General features: G+C 30.5%; 1 protein-coding gene across 1 annotated transcript; it reads right to left on the bottom strand.

Moving 5' to 3' along the window:
• Nucleotides 1-535: 535 nt before the first annotated feature.
• Nucleotides 536-18940, bottom strand: LOC140040421 (poly(A) RNA polymerase, mitochondrial-like). Its single transcript, XM_072086333.1, has 8 exons — nt 18814-18940; nt 18027-18202; nt 16339-16569; nt 14031-14258; nt 11089-11297; nt 8675-8898; nt 5631-5708; nt 536-1866 (listed from the first exon to the last, which is right to left on the bottom strand). Exons 1-8 carry the CDS (start codon nt 18881-18883, stop codon nt 1502-1504), a joined length of 1581 nt encoding a protein of 526 aa, XP_071942434.1. The 5' UTR covers nt 18884-18940; the 3' UTR covers nt 536-1501.
• Nucleotides 18941-20188: the final 1248 nt, after the last annotated feature.

The following is a 20188-nucleotide window of genomic DNA, read 5'->3' as shown; positions in this document are numbered from 1 at the left end:
TACTGTATTAACTGCAGTAAAAATAATATTGACATTCTTCCTAAATACAGCCTTACAGTATATTTACGGGTATTTTTTACAAGTATTAAAACTATTACAATTTTTATTGGTATTAAAATTTGCTCTATGCAACATTACACCAACATGTGAGCATGATGAATCCCCGGATGAATCCATACATCATTAATTAATTCGAATTCTGTTTATTTTAATTTGTAGCAGCTGGTTATTTTATGATTGGGCTCAATTTGAATTATATCCTAAAATATATTCAGTTTTCTCAGATCCAATTTAATTTATACAGTGAGTGGGAAGAAACATATTGTTGACTACCACATTTGATAATTATTATCAACCCAAAATAAACCATAACATAATATAATGCTCAGGCAAGATGTCGGAGATGTCCAGAATTACTTTTAAAAAATAGGAACATAGTACTGTAGGTGCTATATAATCAGTTTGTTTAAAACTACTGTATTAAAAAACAGACATTAATTAATTATGATATGCAACAGAATACAATAAGAAAACAATGATTTGATCATTTTATTAAATTATTTCATATTTAACACTCTTTGATTTGCCTTTTTTGCATTTAATTAATAACATTTATTTGACGGTTTTAAAACTTATCTTAGAACTACACTGTATATACACTGTATGTAATACAGTGTACTTTTTCAATAAAACACAATGTCTATGATGATAAACCAAATCATTATCTTTTTTGTGTGAACATAAAAAAACTCAACATACTGGATCTCATGAAACCTTTCATTATACATGTTACCTATTAACACTCCTGGCTGATGAGATGGTAATAAAGCCTCAAATCTCAATAACAAAATGTGTGCCAGATATTTTGATCTAGATATCCAATTAGCAGCTGGATCAATTGTCTATTCTATAGCGTCAGTTGTAAGCCTTTGTGAAACAGATCACATGACATTTATATAATCGCATTATGCGTTGCCTTGCAAGCAGACTTGTTGGTTTACATATGCAGCGTTGAATATGTATGTACTAATTAGCATAATATCATATGATCATATTTTATCAAAGTACTATATATATGTGTAATATAATAAATTGAAAAAAAAATGTTATCATCTAAGATAAATAACTTGGTATATATTGTGTGTTACAATAACAATTTAAATGATCAAATTGGTTCTATCAACACTGGACAGTTAGCACTTATTTTCCAAGCAAATGCACTAACATTTGTAAATTGTTCCTGTCAACACTCGATATTATTTCAACTCAAAATATGTTATGTCAGGCATGTTACTATGATAACAATTTCAAAAGTGTAAATTGTTTTTCAGCACCAAATTGTTTCACTATCATTTTTCACTGAAGTATATTTGCTACGAGAATAACATGAGTATTATTTTTCCGCTCAACAATTACAGCCTCCATTATTTCTTAAGCGTCTGTGATTAAATCAGTTCCATAATCACTACAAATCAGCCTGTAGATTACCACTTGACAATGGTCATGATTTGGGAAACAAATCAAGAACACGTTCTACTTGTTCGTGATATGGACCACTGGCCTGCTCCTTCATAATTTTATCAATTTTTTTTGGTGTTAAAAAAAGTAGAGCAATTCCCCATGGTGTAGTATTCAAGAAAGCAGCTTTGTCCATTACCCATAATGCTTCTGCAGCGGATGACTTTAATTTTGCGACAAGGGTTTTTGTAACATTTTTACAACAGTTCAAATTATCGACTAGTGGATTTTCAATAAACAGTGGAAAGTTTGTGTTATTGATAAAGTCTGAACCATGGCGAACAGATAGTCCTCGATTGTGGAACTCAAACTTCATACAGAAAACAAAAAACTCATGAAGTAAGTCAGCTGAAAGAAAAGATTGACATAGGTTTAAGAAAAAATAATGGAAACACTAGAGAAAAGAGTTAGACTTAAAGCTATCTAGGAGAAACTTAAGATTATTGTTAATTTCAAACAGGTTAATCCTTTTTCTCTCATTTGGTTGTCTTGTCTCTTGTGGTTTCTGAAGAACTTGTAGAGGCTTAGCCTGTGAAGCAACGTTGGTGGCTGAAATGGACGAGTAACACTACCAGTGGCATAATGGCTATGAGTGCTCACTGGCTAAACCCAGGGGCTCTGGAGCTTAAGGGGCCCCTGAGCAGTGCCCAGAGGAAAAAACAAGCATTCAAATATGTCGAAGGATGCCTCCAGCTTTGGAGGGACACTTAGGGAGAAAGAAAAGTGAAAGGAGAAGTAAGGGGAAAAAAAAGAGAGGAAAGAAAAAAAAAAATAAAAATAAAAAAAAAATAATAATAATAATAATGATAATTAATAATAATAATTATAAATAAATAAGGCAGTCAGTTTCTCTCTGTAAAAGAATAACTAAATAGAACAATAATACACAACCAAATACAGTAGAGCTAGCAAAACAGAGTTGGAGGAGCAGAGTCTTCACATATGAAGTTGGCTCCTAATACGAAGAAGAAGAAGAAGGGTCCTAAACCAGGAGCCTTGGGCCTCTGTGTTACCCCACTGAACACTACATGTATACTCTCTGAAAGATACACTGGGTTCTTTCTAAGAAAACTATTACCAATGAGTGCCTAGAACATGAGGCGATATTATGACTTGGGTTCGCGGTGATTCTGCTTGGGCTAAGTCAACTCAAAACCATCAAAAAGTGAGAGTGTAACCAGGAGTTTAAAACCTGGCTCAGAACCTGAAAATCACAACATGACTTTATAATTACTGATAGGTAACAGCTCTAATCCAGAAAATGTCAATAATATTTTGCTATACTACTGTACGTGTCCTAAAAAAAACCAGAAAAACCCATATTTAGCCCTTGTGTTACTTAAGGAAATTACTCTTCATTCTGCATGAATAAATCATTATACTTCATATTAATATGACAACACAATTTAGTTTAGATATATTAATGTGTACATATATCATGCATATTTTCTGACAAACTCGTCAACAAAAGCTTAGCTTGTCTGTGTCAGATTAAATATTAATATTGATAAGCTGTCCTTCAGTGGTTATATATATCTCTCTTGACAAACTTTCTCTAGTGGAGTATGAATATATATTGACTTAAATCATGTGTTGCGCGAAACATTCACAGATGAATAAATGTTCTAAATTTAAAGGTGTCTAGTCCAGGGTCTTATTTTAGCACTGCTCATGTCTGCGTTCCAAACACTGTAAATATGTTAAGGGTCACTGCTATATTTCAGAATTTAAATTAGTTCGAGATAACACAGTGTGATCTAATTAATACTTATTGAAAAAGGGGATTTAGTTTCTCATTACTATTTCACTAACTGTCTGTATATGTATTAAACATAGCAACTCAGCATTGTGTATGATAAATGAAGAAATTTGATGAATATTGACGACATGTTGATTACAATACATCTTTTGGATTTTTTGTTTATCTTTGATGAGATTCACTTTTTTTTTTTCATTCTTCATTATAATTAATCATAATCTTTATTAGGCCTCTGGTTATATAGTCACAGTACATTTCATTTCACTCATTTCTTTTTGAAAACAAATAACTGTTTTTGCTTTTCTTTATATTTTATAACTTCTCATATTATGCAGCAAACAGCTAGAAACCTTCCAATTTAAAGGATATATAAACTATAATGTATCAAGATTTGTTTTGTTTGTTTTTTTCATTAGTTATTGTTTTTAATGTTCTTCTTTCTGATCATCCTCATGTTTTTTTAAATAAGGAATACACATAAAACTGGTTTTTCACAGCAAATAACCAAGGAAAAAAAATATCTTCCTGGTATTGATGATGACGCTTATGTTGATAAGAATAATGATGCTAATTTTGTTGATGACAGTAATCTGTATTACAATCTCAAACATCAATTAACTACTGGACGTATGGACAGTGGTGTAACGGCCATGAGCGCTCACTGACTATACCCCAGAGCTTAAGGGATTCCAGAACTTATAAGGAGTCCGAGAGCTTAAGGGGTCTGAGCTTAAGGGGTCGAGACCTTAAGGGGTCGAGACCTTAAGGGGCCCAAAGCTTAAGGGGCCCCACAGAATGAGCAGCCTAATGCAACTACCCAGTGTTGGAGGATCCCTTAGTGCTAAACCAGAGGATTTTTTCCCATACATTAAACCACTGCATATGGATACATGAATCAAATCATGAATCCAATATCCTGAGATAGAACTTGATATTCAATGGAGACAAACATATATTTCCAACTGCATACGTGACAACATTAATAAATAACTTCATGTATACATTGATCTATGTATGAGTATCAATTTCCTATGATTAGCATTGGAAAACATCACTTTTCATAAGCTCGCTTTTAACCAGCTTCCAGATACATATTTCCAAACCAAGTCAAGTCCAATTATTACAACTGTTATTAAATTATTAAGATTACATAATACAAATATATCAAGGCTGATGTGCAAATAAATTTCATTTTTTTTTTTAATTTGGAAAAATTATACAGAGAATTCTGCATTTATAAATACCGCTCCCAATTGTTTGTGTAAAACCTGTTTTTTAACTAAAAAATAATTCAGTTTATGGTAATAATCACGAAAAAAAAACAGAAGCATTAATATTCATAAAGGAAATGAATGATTTCTGACTGAAAACAAACTAATTGGAAAATAACCAAAAAACAAAATTTAAAAAAAAGGACACTAAACACACCTAGAATTAACTTTCACATGATGGAAATATTTAGGCCGTTTTTTCAGAGTTATGCCAATTAACCGAGGCTTAAATCCATGCCTGACTGTTATCAACATTGAAAATGTTGTCCTTTGCTTGGGGTTTTTGTAGGAAAAATTGTTTAATGTTAATTATCCTGAAAGGAAAAACATTTGTCTTTATGTACATTTATAGAAACGTAAGTGTCGCATTGATACGAATTCACTAAATTAAATGATTTAAGATGTCAGTGAAAATGGGGTATTTAACACATACACGTGCTAAACTGTGTTTAATTATAGACAAATAAATCAAAATTTTGCAACAATTGCCAAGTAGAGCATGGTGATAGAATTGACATAAGAAATCACACATCACACACTATGGTATTCTCACAATGTTAAGAGAGAAAATTACAATGCGCAAGATCTGGTTGCCGACCAACACCAATAACAAGAAGACTTGTGGGCATTATTAGAAACACACATGTACTTTAAAATATTTAAATTTATTTAACTGGAATGGCCATAAAGAGCGATTTTGGAAGAGTTGAAAGCCTGTATGCATAATTACTCCTTGATGGTAATATACTCACTATTATGAAAAAAAAAATTGTTGGAAGCTGACATTGAAGTGAAACTAACTTGTTATGAGCAAGTTCTGATTTTAAATTTCAAGAAGATGTATTGATGCATTCAAACATAAAGTTGTTTATATTACTGAAATATAGTACGCTGACCTATTTTATAAAACTTGACCCACTTATTTTGACTTCTCTTCAAATGTATCGTTAATTAGTATAACACAAATTTCGGATACAATTTCATGCATAAAGTCAGTACTTACTGTATCAAGTCATATCTTGTTAGTGTCTGTCTCAAAGAGGTCAAATTTACAGAATAATCAGAAAAAAAAAGTAATTTACCTAAAGTTGTTTCATTAGCTTCTTGCAGAAAACCCTTTACATTTGGAAATGAATAATCAATGTCGTCAAAGGATGAATCTGAAAAAAACAAGAATATTGAATGGTTCTTTTAATAAGTGAAAAACATAGAATAAAATCATTCGGTTTTCTGTAGATTTGAAGTGCTTTAAAATTGGCATCAATAAAACAAATTCATCTTCAATCTTACCGAAACATTTATGACTAGATTTAATACATTAACAGTAATAAACAAAAAGCAATAAACAAGTATAGCAACATTAAAGAGCTTGATAACAGCAAGAAAGCTGTAAATTATTATTGTTATATATTATTTATGAAAAAGAATGGAATTTCATTGAAAGAAATATTGGGATAGATGTCACTTAATTTACAGTTAAGATTATCTGTTCTAAAGCTTTTTAAATGATTTAAAGATTTAAAGAATATTAATTTCATTATTTACGCAGTAATTTGCAGTAATTAAAGAAAAAGGGCTTTTTTTTGCAGAATGAAATATGAAGATAATAGACCATGATGTTGTAGTAGCAAATCATTCATCAAATCACATTTAAATGTCAAAAGTGTGTAGGCGTAAAAGAAAATATGCAAAAGTTTATATTAAAATATTGAAAACTCTTGAATGCTAGAATCAATGCAAGTAAAGAAGCATTTTTAAGATGCTCAGATAAAAACAATTCATAACATTTCAACTGTTATGTTATGTACAGTATATATATATACACTTGCACTGATACACTTGCACTGATACACTTGCACTGATGAAGGGCTAGTGTTGCCTGAAAAAGCTCTGCTAACTTTTCTGGCTGTTTTACTTCTGGTTTTGATTTAGCTTTTCGCTTTTATTTTGTATCTCCATTGAGATCCAGCCACTGATACCCACAGCATTGTCATTTTTTCAGTAATTTGCCTTTGGATTTATATATATACTGTATATATAAACACATTAGGCAATATATATATATAAAAAAGTTTTAATGAATTAACTAGTGTAGGTTTGTAGATAAGTGAATGGATAATTCCTCCTAGGCCTCAATGATAAAATGGAAGGCAGTCTTTTAATCTTACTTTCTATACATTATTCATTGCAACATTTAAAATGTGAATTTCAATCACATCATTAAAGTGTGTATATTATCAGGTGAGGCCATAACGGCTTTTCAAAGTCCATATATCAAACCGATTCCATCTTGTATGCAATTTCTATGAATTAATTAACACCATCATGCGTCATTCATTCAACTTTAATCTGACTATCCTCTTGCCTAGATATAAACAAGATGGCTATTCTTGTGCCTTCTCAAGCAGTCTGTGGTTGTTCTATTGCGCGCACATGCTCCCTCCACCACCAGCTTCGTAATTTCAAATTAAGTACGGTTTGAAGAGTATTGCATTATTTTCAAAATACGATTAAGGCCTTCAAAGAAATTTCTAATTTTATACGTGGTACAGAATATATTATGATTACAATTACTAATTATTAACTAGAAATGGAGAAGCTTTTAAAAAGTAAATGAACCCAGAAGAGTATTACTCACAATACTGTAAATATATACTGGTTTAAATATTAATACTGTGATTTAAGAGGGTTTGAATAATTGGTAGCTTTCTTAAAATTATTCATTTGTAACAGGAAAGAGTGATAACAACTGTAGAAGCATTACTGCTGAAGGCATTCATAGAAGTATAGAGGAAACAAAATCTATTTAATGGTTACACAGAAATCAGACTGCCGATAGTTAAAATGATTGTTGCTTTAAAAAAAGTTTAATAAGTTAATTGAACATACTATACCATAATGTATAATGTATATTATAAATTTATTTATTTATTTATTTATTTAGGTTTAAAAACACATACAAAACAGCAGCCATACATATACATATATATAAACTGGGGTTTCATACCTCGAGAGTTTTAATATTGGCAGCCTGTGGTCCATGGCTAAGTTTTTATTTATTTTTTATTATATTTTTGTGTAGTAGTGTAATAATAATAATAGTTAATTCTTATATAGCGCATATAAGCAAGCTCTCAATGCGCTGTACATAAATTAAAACAGACGAAAAGTGACTATAACATAAATTAATGACTATGTATTGAAATAGTTTAGAGTAGCACACTTTCTGATTGAAAGTGTAGATTTTTATTATAAGTTATATATTTTATATACGTGCACTTATTACGAAATAAAGAATAAATGAATGAAAAGAATGTTATAATCACACAAATAGTAATTTAGGTTTAAAGGTGCCTCTGACAATTAAGGTTATACCCTCTATGATTTATCTTTAACAAAACCATGCTGCTAGCTATCTATTTCTTTTCATTTTTATTTATCTACATTCATTTGCAGAATAAGCATATCCTGGTGTGAACAACGATCATGTTTACAGCAACAGCAGCTAATTAATTTAACACATGCCTATTGCAATGATTGCATTTCACAGTTGAAAGCTCGCTTAAATCATATGCATGTATGATGAATAGCCGCTAATGACTTTATAGTATTTTTGTAACAGGGATCATCAAATTGAGTTGTGAAATATTTAATAATCACATGACAGTATTGATTTAAATCGTGTTGTAATAATAAGTTTATTTCTCATTTCATTTCAAAGCATTCATCAGAATCATTCTTCTATTTGGATATAATATTTCAATTTAAAATTTGTTTTCACTTACTGTAAATGTTTTTGCATAAAGCTCTGTCTACACTATCAAACTTGATGTGACAAAAAAGTGTGATGTTCCAAAATATGGTAGTGATATTACATCACCCTGTCCGTATATGAGATCACATTTTTTCAGGCAATCTATAGCACCTATTTGTTTCAGTTTAAATAAGGTACTCAAACGTTGAGTGGTCCCATTGAACTGGCACTTACCTTTCAGTTGAGTATACATTAGTTACCTTATAGTTATACCTTATACCTTATAGTTGCAGGATAACATAACTCTTACATAAAACATGTTAAACAATAATTAAATATAAATGAATTAAATCATTAAATTTTTTCCATTACCTGTGCTAATTAAATCCAAAAACTTTGGTAGGATTGGAACTGGTCTTGTCTGCAGAAAAGCAACAACAAGCAGGGTTAAAGGGTAATTGGTAATCCACATCCCTGGACTCTTATTCGTTAGACCATGATAGCGCCCCCAGTGACGTATGAGGAACACGAGAGGTTGCACTCTCTTATCAAATTTACTATAAATGTGCAACATTTCTGAACTATGAATAGCACCTCTGAAAGAAAAGAAAATTTTTAATAGAACAATTATTCACAATATATACAGTACATGTGCTTAGCTGTCTAAACTATCAAAGTTTGACAAAGAAAGTGTGATATGCCCAAATATGGTAGTGATATGACATTATCATGTCCATATATATGCACATTACATTGTTTTGTCACATAAAGTTTGATAATGTAAACAGAGCTTTAAACTCATGATAAAACTCTGACCCTTGGTCTGATTGTGTTTTTACTGGATGTCTGCATCCGTTTGTGTTATTGGTCATACTTTAACATAGCGAAGGTTGCTAATACAAAATAGCTATAGAGTATCACGGTGTGACATCACAACGATAGAGGGCGCTGCATGATTGCTAGACAACCCAAAAATGCGTTCAGCGCTACTATGTTGATAAACAGTAAAGATCGTATTTCTATTAAATTATGTATCTTAGCTTGATTTTTTTAACTTAAACTGTAGTTGAAGAATAACTAGATTATTAAAAACAAATATTTAGTGATCTTTTGTAATTTTAGTTTGTTTTTATTGAAAATTATCAAGTTTTAAAATGACTACTTCAATAAGCCTATTCCAAACCATTGGTGATCTTGGAGTCACTCAGGCAGGCTGAACGCATTTTTGGTTGCGCTAGCAACCACGCAGCGCCACCTACCGTCGTGACGTCAGCACCGACCGTGATACTCTATAGTACAAAACTCTCAATGTTATATGGGCCTGTGCAAGAGGTTATTGAATACGTTGTAATTAAGACATAATTCATGGAACAGAATAGAACAATAGTGTACAAAAAAATGGAATGTAATTTTTCATATTATCTGCAGATATAATAGTAGGTCTACTATTATGTATCACATGTGCTTGTTTGTAAGTACAGTGCTTTTAATATTTCAAACAATTTGGCAATGAAGCAAACATGAGACATATACAGGCAGCTGGATACAATCTGTGTGAAAAGGAACAACGTGGTAAATAAACAAAGCTTGCAACATCATATCCCTCAACAATCAATAATGAACAGCAGTTTCACTGAATTAGTTATGGCCTTAAAAAAAAACATGGTTAAAGCAGGGAGTTGTTATAACAACTCCCTGGTTAAAGTTTCACCACCATTTATATGTTCACTCTCTTATCAAATGTTGGATGTGGTCCATTTTGCTATGAACTTTAATTTTTTTTTAAACAAAAATGGTTATATTTAGTTTTAAAAAATAAAAGAATTATTTTACTATAAATTGTATGATCACGTTCTATGGTTTATAAACAAAGACTACAATATGCTTCTCATGTTTGCGACAACACAATAGCTATTAGCCTAATATTACTGTACATATGGCATTAAACTATAAACATGCTAATACCGTTTTAAAGTCCCTCATAAAAAAATCAAATACAGGACATGAAACCAACGTTTATTTTTATTTGAGTCAAACGAAAGAAGAATTCAAACCTAGTAGATAAACACAAAATGTCTGCTTTCCATCTTGTGAAAATAATAAAGGCGTTTCTGATTACTTTACATACATGCTATGTTTTAATTACCATAAGGGATCACCTTCAATAAACTGAGAATACACCAAAAGGGTTAAAACCCAAGTGATGTCCTTTCCAACTTATCATCAATCATATTAATAACATTCCAAGTGAAAGTATTATGTTTCACCAATGATAGAACATGACAGATAGCAAATGTCATTAAACTTGGTTACCTAAGAACATGACATGACAAGAATCTATTGCTGTACTGTAAAACAGGGTCATAAGGTCACACTGCCAACACCATTGGACAGCATCCACCCACCCCACCTCCCTCCTCCTTAACTAAAAAGGAAAACTATTTCCTTATTATTAGTCACTATAGAGATCTCTATACAGGAAAATACAAAGCGTTCAAGCCAAAACAAGCGATTATATTATCCTATCTATACTATAGATACTGTAGGAGATGTCCTTCAACTCGGTTGTCTGTTCCTTCCAATTTCATAATTTTAACTGGCCACAATGCATATCAGTCAGATCGGCCACCCTAAACAGACATCAATAACTTTTGGTTTGAATGACCCTCTTCTGACACACTGATGATGAATGTGTGGGACCTCTTTCACACTAACGAACAAGAAACTTTAATTTACAGCAAAGAAATCAACAATGATAAATAAAAAATTGTTTGTACTGTACATACCGATTGTTTGCTGTCAAGTCACATGACAAACCAAGAGCTTGGTGTCTGAACTTGACAAGCGGACATGATGCGTGCAGAATATTGTAAACGTTGGTACAATGTGGAACACATTTTTTAAGATACTTTGACAAAGTTCTGAGAGTATTCTGTGTAGCAAAACGCTCATTGGTAGCCGACTCTTCATCAAAAACTACTTTGAAATTCGTGTTCTATCGAAAAGAAAGAAAAAATTTAAATTACTTTTTTTAGTTTATTGAAGCTAAATACTTTTTATTATATTGAACTTTTTTTTCTTTTACTTACCTAATTATAAACATTGCAAACACAAAAAATAATTATTATATCAAGGGAAGGGGTAAAAAATAGTTAATCTAATTGGTGATATGAACTGCTATTGACGAAGAACTTTAAATTAAATTGGCATTGACCAAGATCTAAAGAATACAGTACATGCCTAGCTGGTAATGTAGGTACAGCACTGCATAAACCTTGTTTAGTAGACTTTTGCGGTTATTAATCATGCCTTTGCAAGCCTGAATTAACCCTCTGGGGTTACAAACGAGTCTGTGAGTTTACCAGCTAACTAGCGATTTGTAAGTGCAGATATTTAGGTAGTTAATGCCACCACCCTGGGGTGTATATCCAGATAAACACCAACTTAATCTAGTAAAAACAGACAAATTCATCTTCATATAAAAAGTGCATGTTTTTAACAAGATGATGAATTACACAGTAGGTTTTTCTATTTATAAAGTACAATGTGTAAAGTACGTCCCATTAATCACTATTAGCTTAATTAGTTCTTTGCTGAGAAACATAATAAAGTAGAACACATAGAATTAATGTCACCAACATTATCATAAACCTTTTAGGGCATAAGTGCAAACAAAATACATTTGCATAGTATGTTGACATTTCTCATATAAACGAGTTCTATTATCAAAAGGGCATGGAAAGTGTTGTAATAAGTTTGCTTTGGCTGCTTGAGTGTTGGTCTGTCTGACTGTCTGTCATACTTAAAAACTAGCATTGAGACAGTAAAATCTTATTAACGTAAATTCTAAGCATAGAGACATAAATCTCTATGTTATAATAAAACAAATATTTACTCATACACTCGAAATTGCCTTTTATTAGTTTTCCTTGTATATAGAGGGCGCCATAGTAAAAATTAGCAGTACAGTATATCTGTAATCGTATATTCAGTTTCTGTTTTTGTACTTTCAGTATTTTCTTTATAAACGTCATAGGCATTAAGTAACACCAAGTTTATAATCACAATAATTGTTATCATCTAGAATTACAATTCAACTACAGTAAATATAAAGTTCTGTCTACTACTTTATGGTAGATATGCCCAAATATGGTATTGATATGACATCATCATGTCCATATATGGATAGATAGTGATAGTGTAGACAGAGCTTAACAAGACTGATGGTGACCAAGTAAACTTTATCATAGTTTATCTTCTTACAGATTAGGAATTAAACAATCTACAAGAGAAAGTGTACGTTTGTTGCTACTGCGTGCATCCAGACAATACAAAATGACTACAAGTGTATTGGAAAGGTTTTAACTCCATTTCAATTCCAATATCTTTTCTAGTACTTTATAATTTTACTACTCTATAATAAGTCTGATTTTAAACTGTTTGGTGGTTCCCATAACTTAATCTATTGCATATCTAATGAATCAACAACACAATTTAAATACAGTAGTAGATTTCAAGAATAGTTGGTTGGGGATACACCCTTATAATCTTTAATTATTATTTAATACTGAATGATGAATGATGTATTTTCTTTGGCTTTAATTCAAAGTATTACTGATTAAGTATATTAAGTATCATTTACCTTGAATTCCTTCCATTTTTTATATATACTGTATGTTTTGTAGATAGTTCCCTTTTTGTAAATGTGTGTGTACTATTGTAAATTACTTTGTTAAATGTTAGTTGTCTTTGAATTATTGTTATTATGTTGTTAATGTTTCTCTACTGATTGAACCACATTGGAAATCAATGCTTTAGCACTCAGTATAAAGACAGAATAAATAAGCAAATGGCAACTAAGCTGATTGCACCATCAGTCAATGCTTACATAAAATTCATACACAATAACTTTCTATCCAAAGAGCTATTTTAATCTACCATTATTGGTACTGACAAGGACGCCTTTACATATAATTTAACACTCTGTTGTTTCAATCTAACCCATTTTCGTCACAGCCACAACGTCAATAAATGTAACTATAGCAACTCACTTTAGAAAAGCAGACAAGCTGTAAGTGTAAAAATTATAAATGCATACCATATTGTTGTTTTAATGCTTTAGCGTCATTAAGCTGTATTGTTGTTGTTACCTAACACACATCAAAATCACATGGTCTATAAGAATCACATGATCTATGAACGAATCTGACTAATAGCCGCATAACATTATCATAGATTTTTAGTACCAGTCTTTTATCATTTTATTCTCTTTATTTTTTTAATTTGTGTACATTGCTTCTCCTTTACCTTTATCCTACACATTATTATTGATATAAAAATTCCAATTCAAATTTAAAGATGTATTGTCCCCCCAAAAAAATGAAGAGTAATAAATCAGACTTTAAATAGGCTATTTCGTCATTTCAATAAAGTTATTCACTTTAGGTAAATCATTTTTTTTTCCCGATCTAGTTTTTTTGGTCAAAGTGAATACTATTGCGTGACATTAAAATGTGAAAAAAAAAATATCTGTTAGGGGGATAATATATCTTTAAGGAATGTTTTATGCAGTCTTTTAATACTGTACAGTACATATTTCAAGAAATATTTTTAATCTTTTTTTTCTTGTCTTCTTGTCAATTCATTTTCTAAAAGGGAAAAAAATTAATTTTCTCTACAATTTTGAAAGGTTAGCAACAGGTACTAATGCACTCTTGTAAATACTTACTTGTATAATTGGAATCATACCAGGTTCCACATTTAGATCAAGGTACATATCAACATCACAGTTACGTTTTCCAAAATTATTAACAGACGACCCAAATGGCAGGACTTGACAATCGGGAAACATTGTTCGGCAGGCTTCCTCGATTAGTGTACACGAGAGAAAACGCATCCTAACTCCCTCGTCACGCAAGGCTTGCTCATTTGCTAGCATTTCAATTTGATGCGAGACCTTAAAAAAATAATTTATTATTGTTATTGTTCGTACCATATTCATTAATAAATATATTCTGAGAATCCTTCTCAGAATATGGGGGCATGAAAGAAAAATGATCTATAGGAAAAGACTTGACAGTAGCCAGTGGGAATTGTGATGGGCTGAAATAGATTGGTCATCACTATCACTGAGGAAACAACACACAACATTTGGGTATGCCCTGATTTGGAACCACAAAGGAAAATGATCTGAGGATGGCCAAGAAACCCCTTGAAGGTGAGAACTGGTCAAGGAGGTGAAAAATGCACCAGGATAGACATGAAAAGAAACACTCAGAACTGTTTGATATAGATACATTATGTAGTTTATAGATGCAAGGTGTAAGTAACAATGCTTAAGTACCAAGTTGGATTTCTTTTCAAGTGAAATTTTAAAAACATTTTATGATTTTAATTTTATGTGAGAACAGAAAAAAAACAAACAAAATATGCCATCATTTGTATGGTACCATGGATCTCTAAATCTGTATAAGGGAGATTTACATTTAAAAAACGCAATAATTTGTATGGTACAGTATTCCAGAGCTCTCTAAAGTTTAAATCCCAACCAACCAAGAGACATTATGGCGGTCTACAATTGATATCATGTCTAACACATTAATTACCAATTGCAAGATCTTTGGCAATAATCATATTTTGTATAATTTATTTATTAAAGTTTAAGCCATTTGGAGATTAGTATCGGTTAGTTAACAAAAAATTGCATTATCATTATTTATTTATACGTGAATAGTAGATGCTCAAGAAAATTATAATGTACTAAACAAAATCAGAAAAAAAAAACGATATTTGGTTATTTTGTAAAGTGGAACAACTAAATTAACTTTAATTAAGCATTATTTCTTAAAAATTAGCATCAAAAATGTTTTGAAGGGAATAATTTTTCCAGTTTAGCATGGCAAAAAGCTATAATAAACAACCTTATTGCTAAACATTTCTAAAATGTTGTAGCAAAAAATACAATACAAAAAGTATGCTTCGACTAAAAAATCTGTTTGATTAGCAATATTACTAAACAAATTTTTAAGCATTTAGGGATACTTGTTCAAAAATATCCAGATGACCTTATTTGTAGAAGTGAAAACAAAATTGACTTTTTATGAAATGCTCTATAAAAGTTGGCATTTAAATGCTCTATATTGATATTGACGTTGCTGCTGCGTGTGATATTAAATAAAATGTTGTCTGTTAGCAAGCAAACTAATTCTGACATGCGAAAAATTAACAGGATATTGAGACTAAAGGAAATAACAAGAACATTAAAAGTAACATATTAATTAAAATAAAATCTGTAACTTAAGATTTAAACTATGAATTATAACATAAGGTCAAATAAAAAAATGTTTACTTCCACATCATGGATTTGAACATATATTTTTTTTTATTTAAAAAAAAATGTTATTTAGTGATATCATCAATTAGAATAAATAAATAAATCCTTCATGATTAATTAATCTTTACACTTTCTGTGTTAATTTGTGTTTATATCCATTTTATGCCTAATTTGTTTGTTGCAAATTCTTGTTTTATCTTGTGTTACAGATATTTGAAATAGATCAAATCAAAATATTGAATATTACAAACGTGAGAATGATAGTTCAAAGGTCAATTCACCTCAAGTATGTTTTCCAAGAATTAGGAAAATTTATTTTCATGAATTAAAAGCATTTATGTATGCATATTCATTCTAAATTCCTTTCTGCAACAAATTCTAGTTTCAAGTTTTTTACTTCTGTGATAGAAATCGTAGGTATTTGCTCTTTTATAGTGGAAAGAGTATCGCAATTTTTATCTGCAAATTGGATTCACACAAAATTCAATTTGGCTAGTGGAAACCATGAACAATTGAACAGATTCTTTAAATTGACTGAATAGCCATTTTGAAAAGAAACAAAATAGATATTATAGTAAAAAAAAATGTTGCTTCAAAATTTTATAAGGAGGGGACATGAAACTAAGATTTGTTATTTGGCCTGTATAATTTAAAATACAACATTGATTTAGAAACTATGATAATGAAAACAAATAGTTCTTACTGAATCAGCATGACATATTGCTTTTATGAGATCTGAATTTAGAGGTTCTTTGTTGATGTAGTTCTTCTTCCGATGAGAAATTGAAACCTGATTCGACTTGATGTCATATTTAAAAAGACGATGGTAGATGAGTTCATTTTGAAACTGTTGCAATATATCAGGTTTGTATATTCTTTCACGTAACGATGATATACTTTCTTTCTTTTTGAATTCAATTATTGCATAGTAACCCTGAAAAAAAAAATTCAAATTAAAAATGAATGAATGACAGTACAGTAGTTGTACAGTATTTACAATACAATACTTTATTCTGTCCAATATACATGAAATACATACATATGGAAAATTAATTGGTTCCAATGTTAATAAATAATTAAATATACAATAAGTTACATACAAGAAAAATATAAGCAAATTAATGAAAATGTGTTAAAAGATATGATTTTAAGTAATGACATGAGATAATATGAATGTGAATAAAAGTGGTGTTTGTGCCACAAAAGAGGAAAAAAAAGTTACATACACAAAATTGAAATGGAGCTATGCAATTAGATTTTATAGCTCCATGGTATTTCCATATATTTATTTTAAGTTAAGTCTTTAAAGATGTATTGTCCCCATGAAATTTTTGTTGTTGAATATGACATTTAATGTCTCATAATACTTATCCACTTTGACCAAAATTTGGATCTAAACAAAATTTATTTACCTGAAAAAATGAAATTTAAAGCAAAAAATGGTCAAATTGGTTGTCAGCCAATAGGTTTTTGGTTGAATTTACGATTTATTTTGTCATTTTATAAACTTGTGAAAACATTTTTTTTTTCAGTTTTTTTTTCTACAGAAGTGATTAACTTTATTAAAACTACAAAATAACCTATTCAAAGTGTGATTTAATTAATCTTCATTTTTCATGTTTTTGGGGGGACAATACATCTTTAATAAAGTAAAATTGTCAACATGCTACCAATTCAAGATTCAATTTATTTTGTATACATTTATTGAAAATTGAAGGGCATTCCATCAAAAATATATTTAATGAATAAAATAAATGTAATAATAATAATTATGTAATGCTTATTATGCTGAGATTATATTATTTTCAAGAAGTATTTTTAATCATTTGTACAAATGGTTTTATAATATTTATTTACAAACACTTTTAATACGGAAGAAAGAAATAATGGAAACAAAATGCAGAAACAAAACAGTTAAAGAACTGTGTAAAAACATGTTGTAATTTACTAGAAAATTTTGAATTTAGAATATATTAAATTGAATAACACTGATTAAAAAACGAAATGCATGCATGACATTGTTTTTAGAGAATTCAATTTATAAATACTTTCAAAAATAATAAATAAAAACTTAAAATTGTTGTTAACATTATCTTAATTTGGTTCATAATGATGGAAGTTGGTTTCCTGTACCATTCATTATAATAAACACTCAAGATACGATAATAGACAGAGCTTAGGCCACAATTGTGTTGTTGCAACATTTAACATTGAGCACAACAGGGAATTGAATGTACATTTCTAATGAATAACATTAACAATGAATAATGTAATGTGATTGGTCATTACAACAATGGCAATATTTGATGGATACTGAAGTACTTACTGTACATAATACAAATGATAAATGATAAAAGTAGTTTAAAACACAATTTAATTTAGTAAACTTACATTTTGATAAAATTCAAAACAATTGTTTACTTTGCCATGAGTGTTACAACATTCTATCAGGTCCTCAATTGATGATTTCTCTGACAAGAAAAACAGAACGCTCCTAGACGCTTCACTACGTCTCCTTTTGACCATTTCCGAAAATGGTTCAAATTTTGATATTTTCCCTGTGTTATCTGTGAGATGAAAAAAATGTATACCGTTCTTGTTAGTAGATGGGATATAGACATGCTTAGCTAGGGTAGTTGGTCTACCCTACCTAGATAGAAAATTTGTTTAGTAAAATACCTTTTATTGAAGGGTTATGGCAAATTGTAAATAAATCGTTGTGCTCAAACAAAAGAAAATTTGTACTTTTTTCATATTGAGTAAAAACTATAGTATTATAAAAATACCATTAGGGCCTAGCCCTAGTAGGCCTACTCATAGTCTATGTTAAATAAAAACTATTAAAAATGTCCAAATTAATTGTAAATTCCTAAAACTCAGTAATCTGAATTTTAAAAACATCATGCGTGTCAATTGTCATCATGCCTTTCAAATCACTCGTTAGAGCCTAGCATATTGTTGCCACCTAAACCTCAAACATTTAAACCAGCTCTCTCCCTCCCATCTTCCTTGTTGATAGTCTGCATAAAAAGTGTGACACAGTGTGTGTTCATAAAATATTTCAGACATGATGACATGCCATTCATTCATGGGCCTGGTGGGCCTGCTGGCTGGCCCTGTCCTGGCTGGGCCAGCCTAGCTAAGCCTAGTAATCTATACTATCAAAGACAAAATGTACCTTTATTCTGAACAGAGGAAATTCTTCTAAGACTAATCGTGTTAAAAGAACATTCAAATTTAGGTGACATTATTTTAGATTTCGGGAAAAAATGTTGCAAACATAAATATCGTGTGTGAACTCTGTAGGCTGCCATTTTAGAAAATGTACAGACACTAGAGGGGGTACTACTACTGAAACTTGAAAGTTTTATCTATCTTTTTTTCTCATAAAGATAGAGTAAGTTACAGTGATCGTACTTTAATAAACACTAAGGCGGTTAGGCCTACTAATTATAATAATATATCGCAAATTATTTCATGTACCGTACGTTATTTTGCATACTAGTTTGAAAGTATATCAAGGTATTGATGTTAATCTGACAGTAAACCATTAAACATAAGATATACGCTGACATTTGAAACGTTAGTAGGCCTACATTAATCAGAAAGAAAGAGGGGATAGATCATGCATTAATTATGTCAAATTGTATGTCAATAATAGTATCTATTTTAGGTTGATATAATTTATTATGAGCTCTAATTCCAGTTTTCCTCCAAGTACCTAGTTAAAGTACAGTCACACTGGATTTGAAATCTTAAAAAACAAATTATGCTATAATTTTTTAAAAGTTGTAGAACTTCCGCTTTTTATGTTAGTTCTGCACTATTTAGCTCCTATTTAGTAGGGGTACCTGGAGAAGTATATGTATTTCCAGGGGCGTGTATTCGATCAACTGAAGATTGTGCGTGGGTTTTATGAGACTAATTCATTTTAATAGTATTGGAAACTTATAAGTTCGTTATACTTTTTTTATTAGGCCTACAGTAGCTGAGGTATGGCCGATCCCGAGCCGATAAACTTCATCGTAATCAATAAATGTCCACTCAGTAGAAAGCCTAACGAATAGTATTGCAGGTTGCAGGCATTCCAGACTAACAGAACAGTAAATGTAGATTTAACAATACAATTCAATATTTATTGAAATTATTTCTCCAGAAGTAACATTTTTGTATAAAGTATAGGCCTACAGAGAGAATATAGGGCCTATCATGCTTCAGCTACGATTTGCAGAAACTTTTTGCTGCGAATTCACCCGTTTAAGATATTGTATTTTATACACTCATAAAATTGTATAATGAAAATGCGGAACAATGAACACTATTTTGGTTTAAAATATGCCATATATAAACATTGCATCAAAATACAGGAAATGGGGATCGTTGCCACATAACAGATATTTATGCATAATAATAACTACGTATGCATTTTATTATTTGGCTAGTAAAATTATCTTGATAAGGGTAATTCATGTTAGAATAATTACAAGTATTTTGTAAGGTCACAGGTGTTGTTTTCCATTTCCCATGTTAATTTGAGCGTTAACTTTTATTCA

This window comes from Antedon mediterranea, chromosome 2 (genome assembly GCF_964355755.1).
Source record: "Antedon mediterranea chromosome 2, ecAntMedi1.1, whole genome shotgun sequence".
Classification (NCBI taxonomy): Eukaryota; Metazoa; Echinodermata; class Crinoidea; order Comatulida; family Antedonidae; genus Antedon; species Antedon mediterranea.
This window is presented reverse-complemented; position numbering and strand designations above follow the sequence as displayed.

What these genes read in the sequence shown, in the direction of transcription:
- LOC140040421 (XM_072086333.1), bottom strand. Translation starts at nt 18,883, where the DNA reads ATGTCACCTAAATTTGAATGTTCTTTTAACACGATTAGTCTTAGAAGA. An exon ending in CAATATGTCATGCTGATTCA is followed by an intron (nt 14,259 to 16,338) that starts GTAAGAACTATT and finishes TATTTTTTTAAG; the next exon opens with GTCTCGCATCAAATTGAAAT. An exon ending in GTATGATTCCAATTATACAA is followed by an intron (nt 11,298 to 14,030) that starts GTAAGTATTTAC and finishes TCTTTTCGATAG; the next exon opens with AACACGAATTTCAAAGTAGT.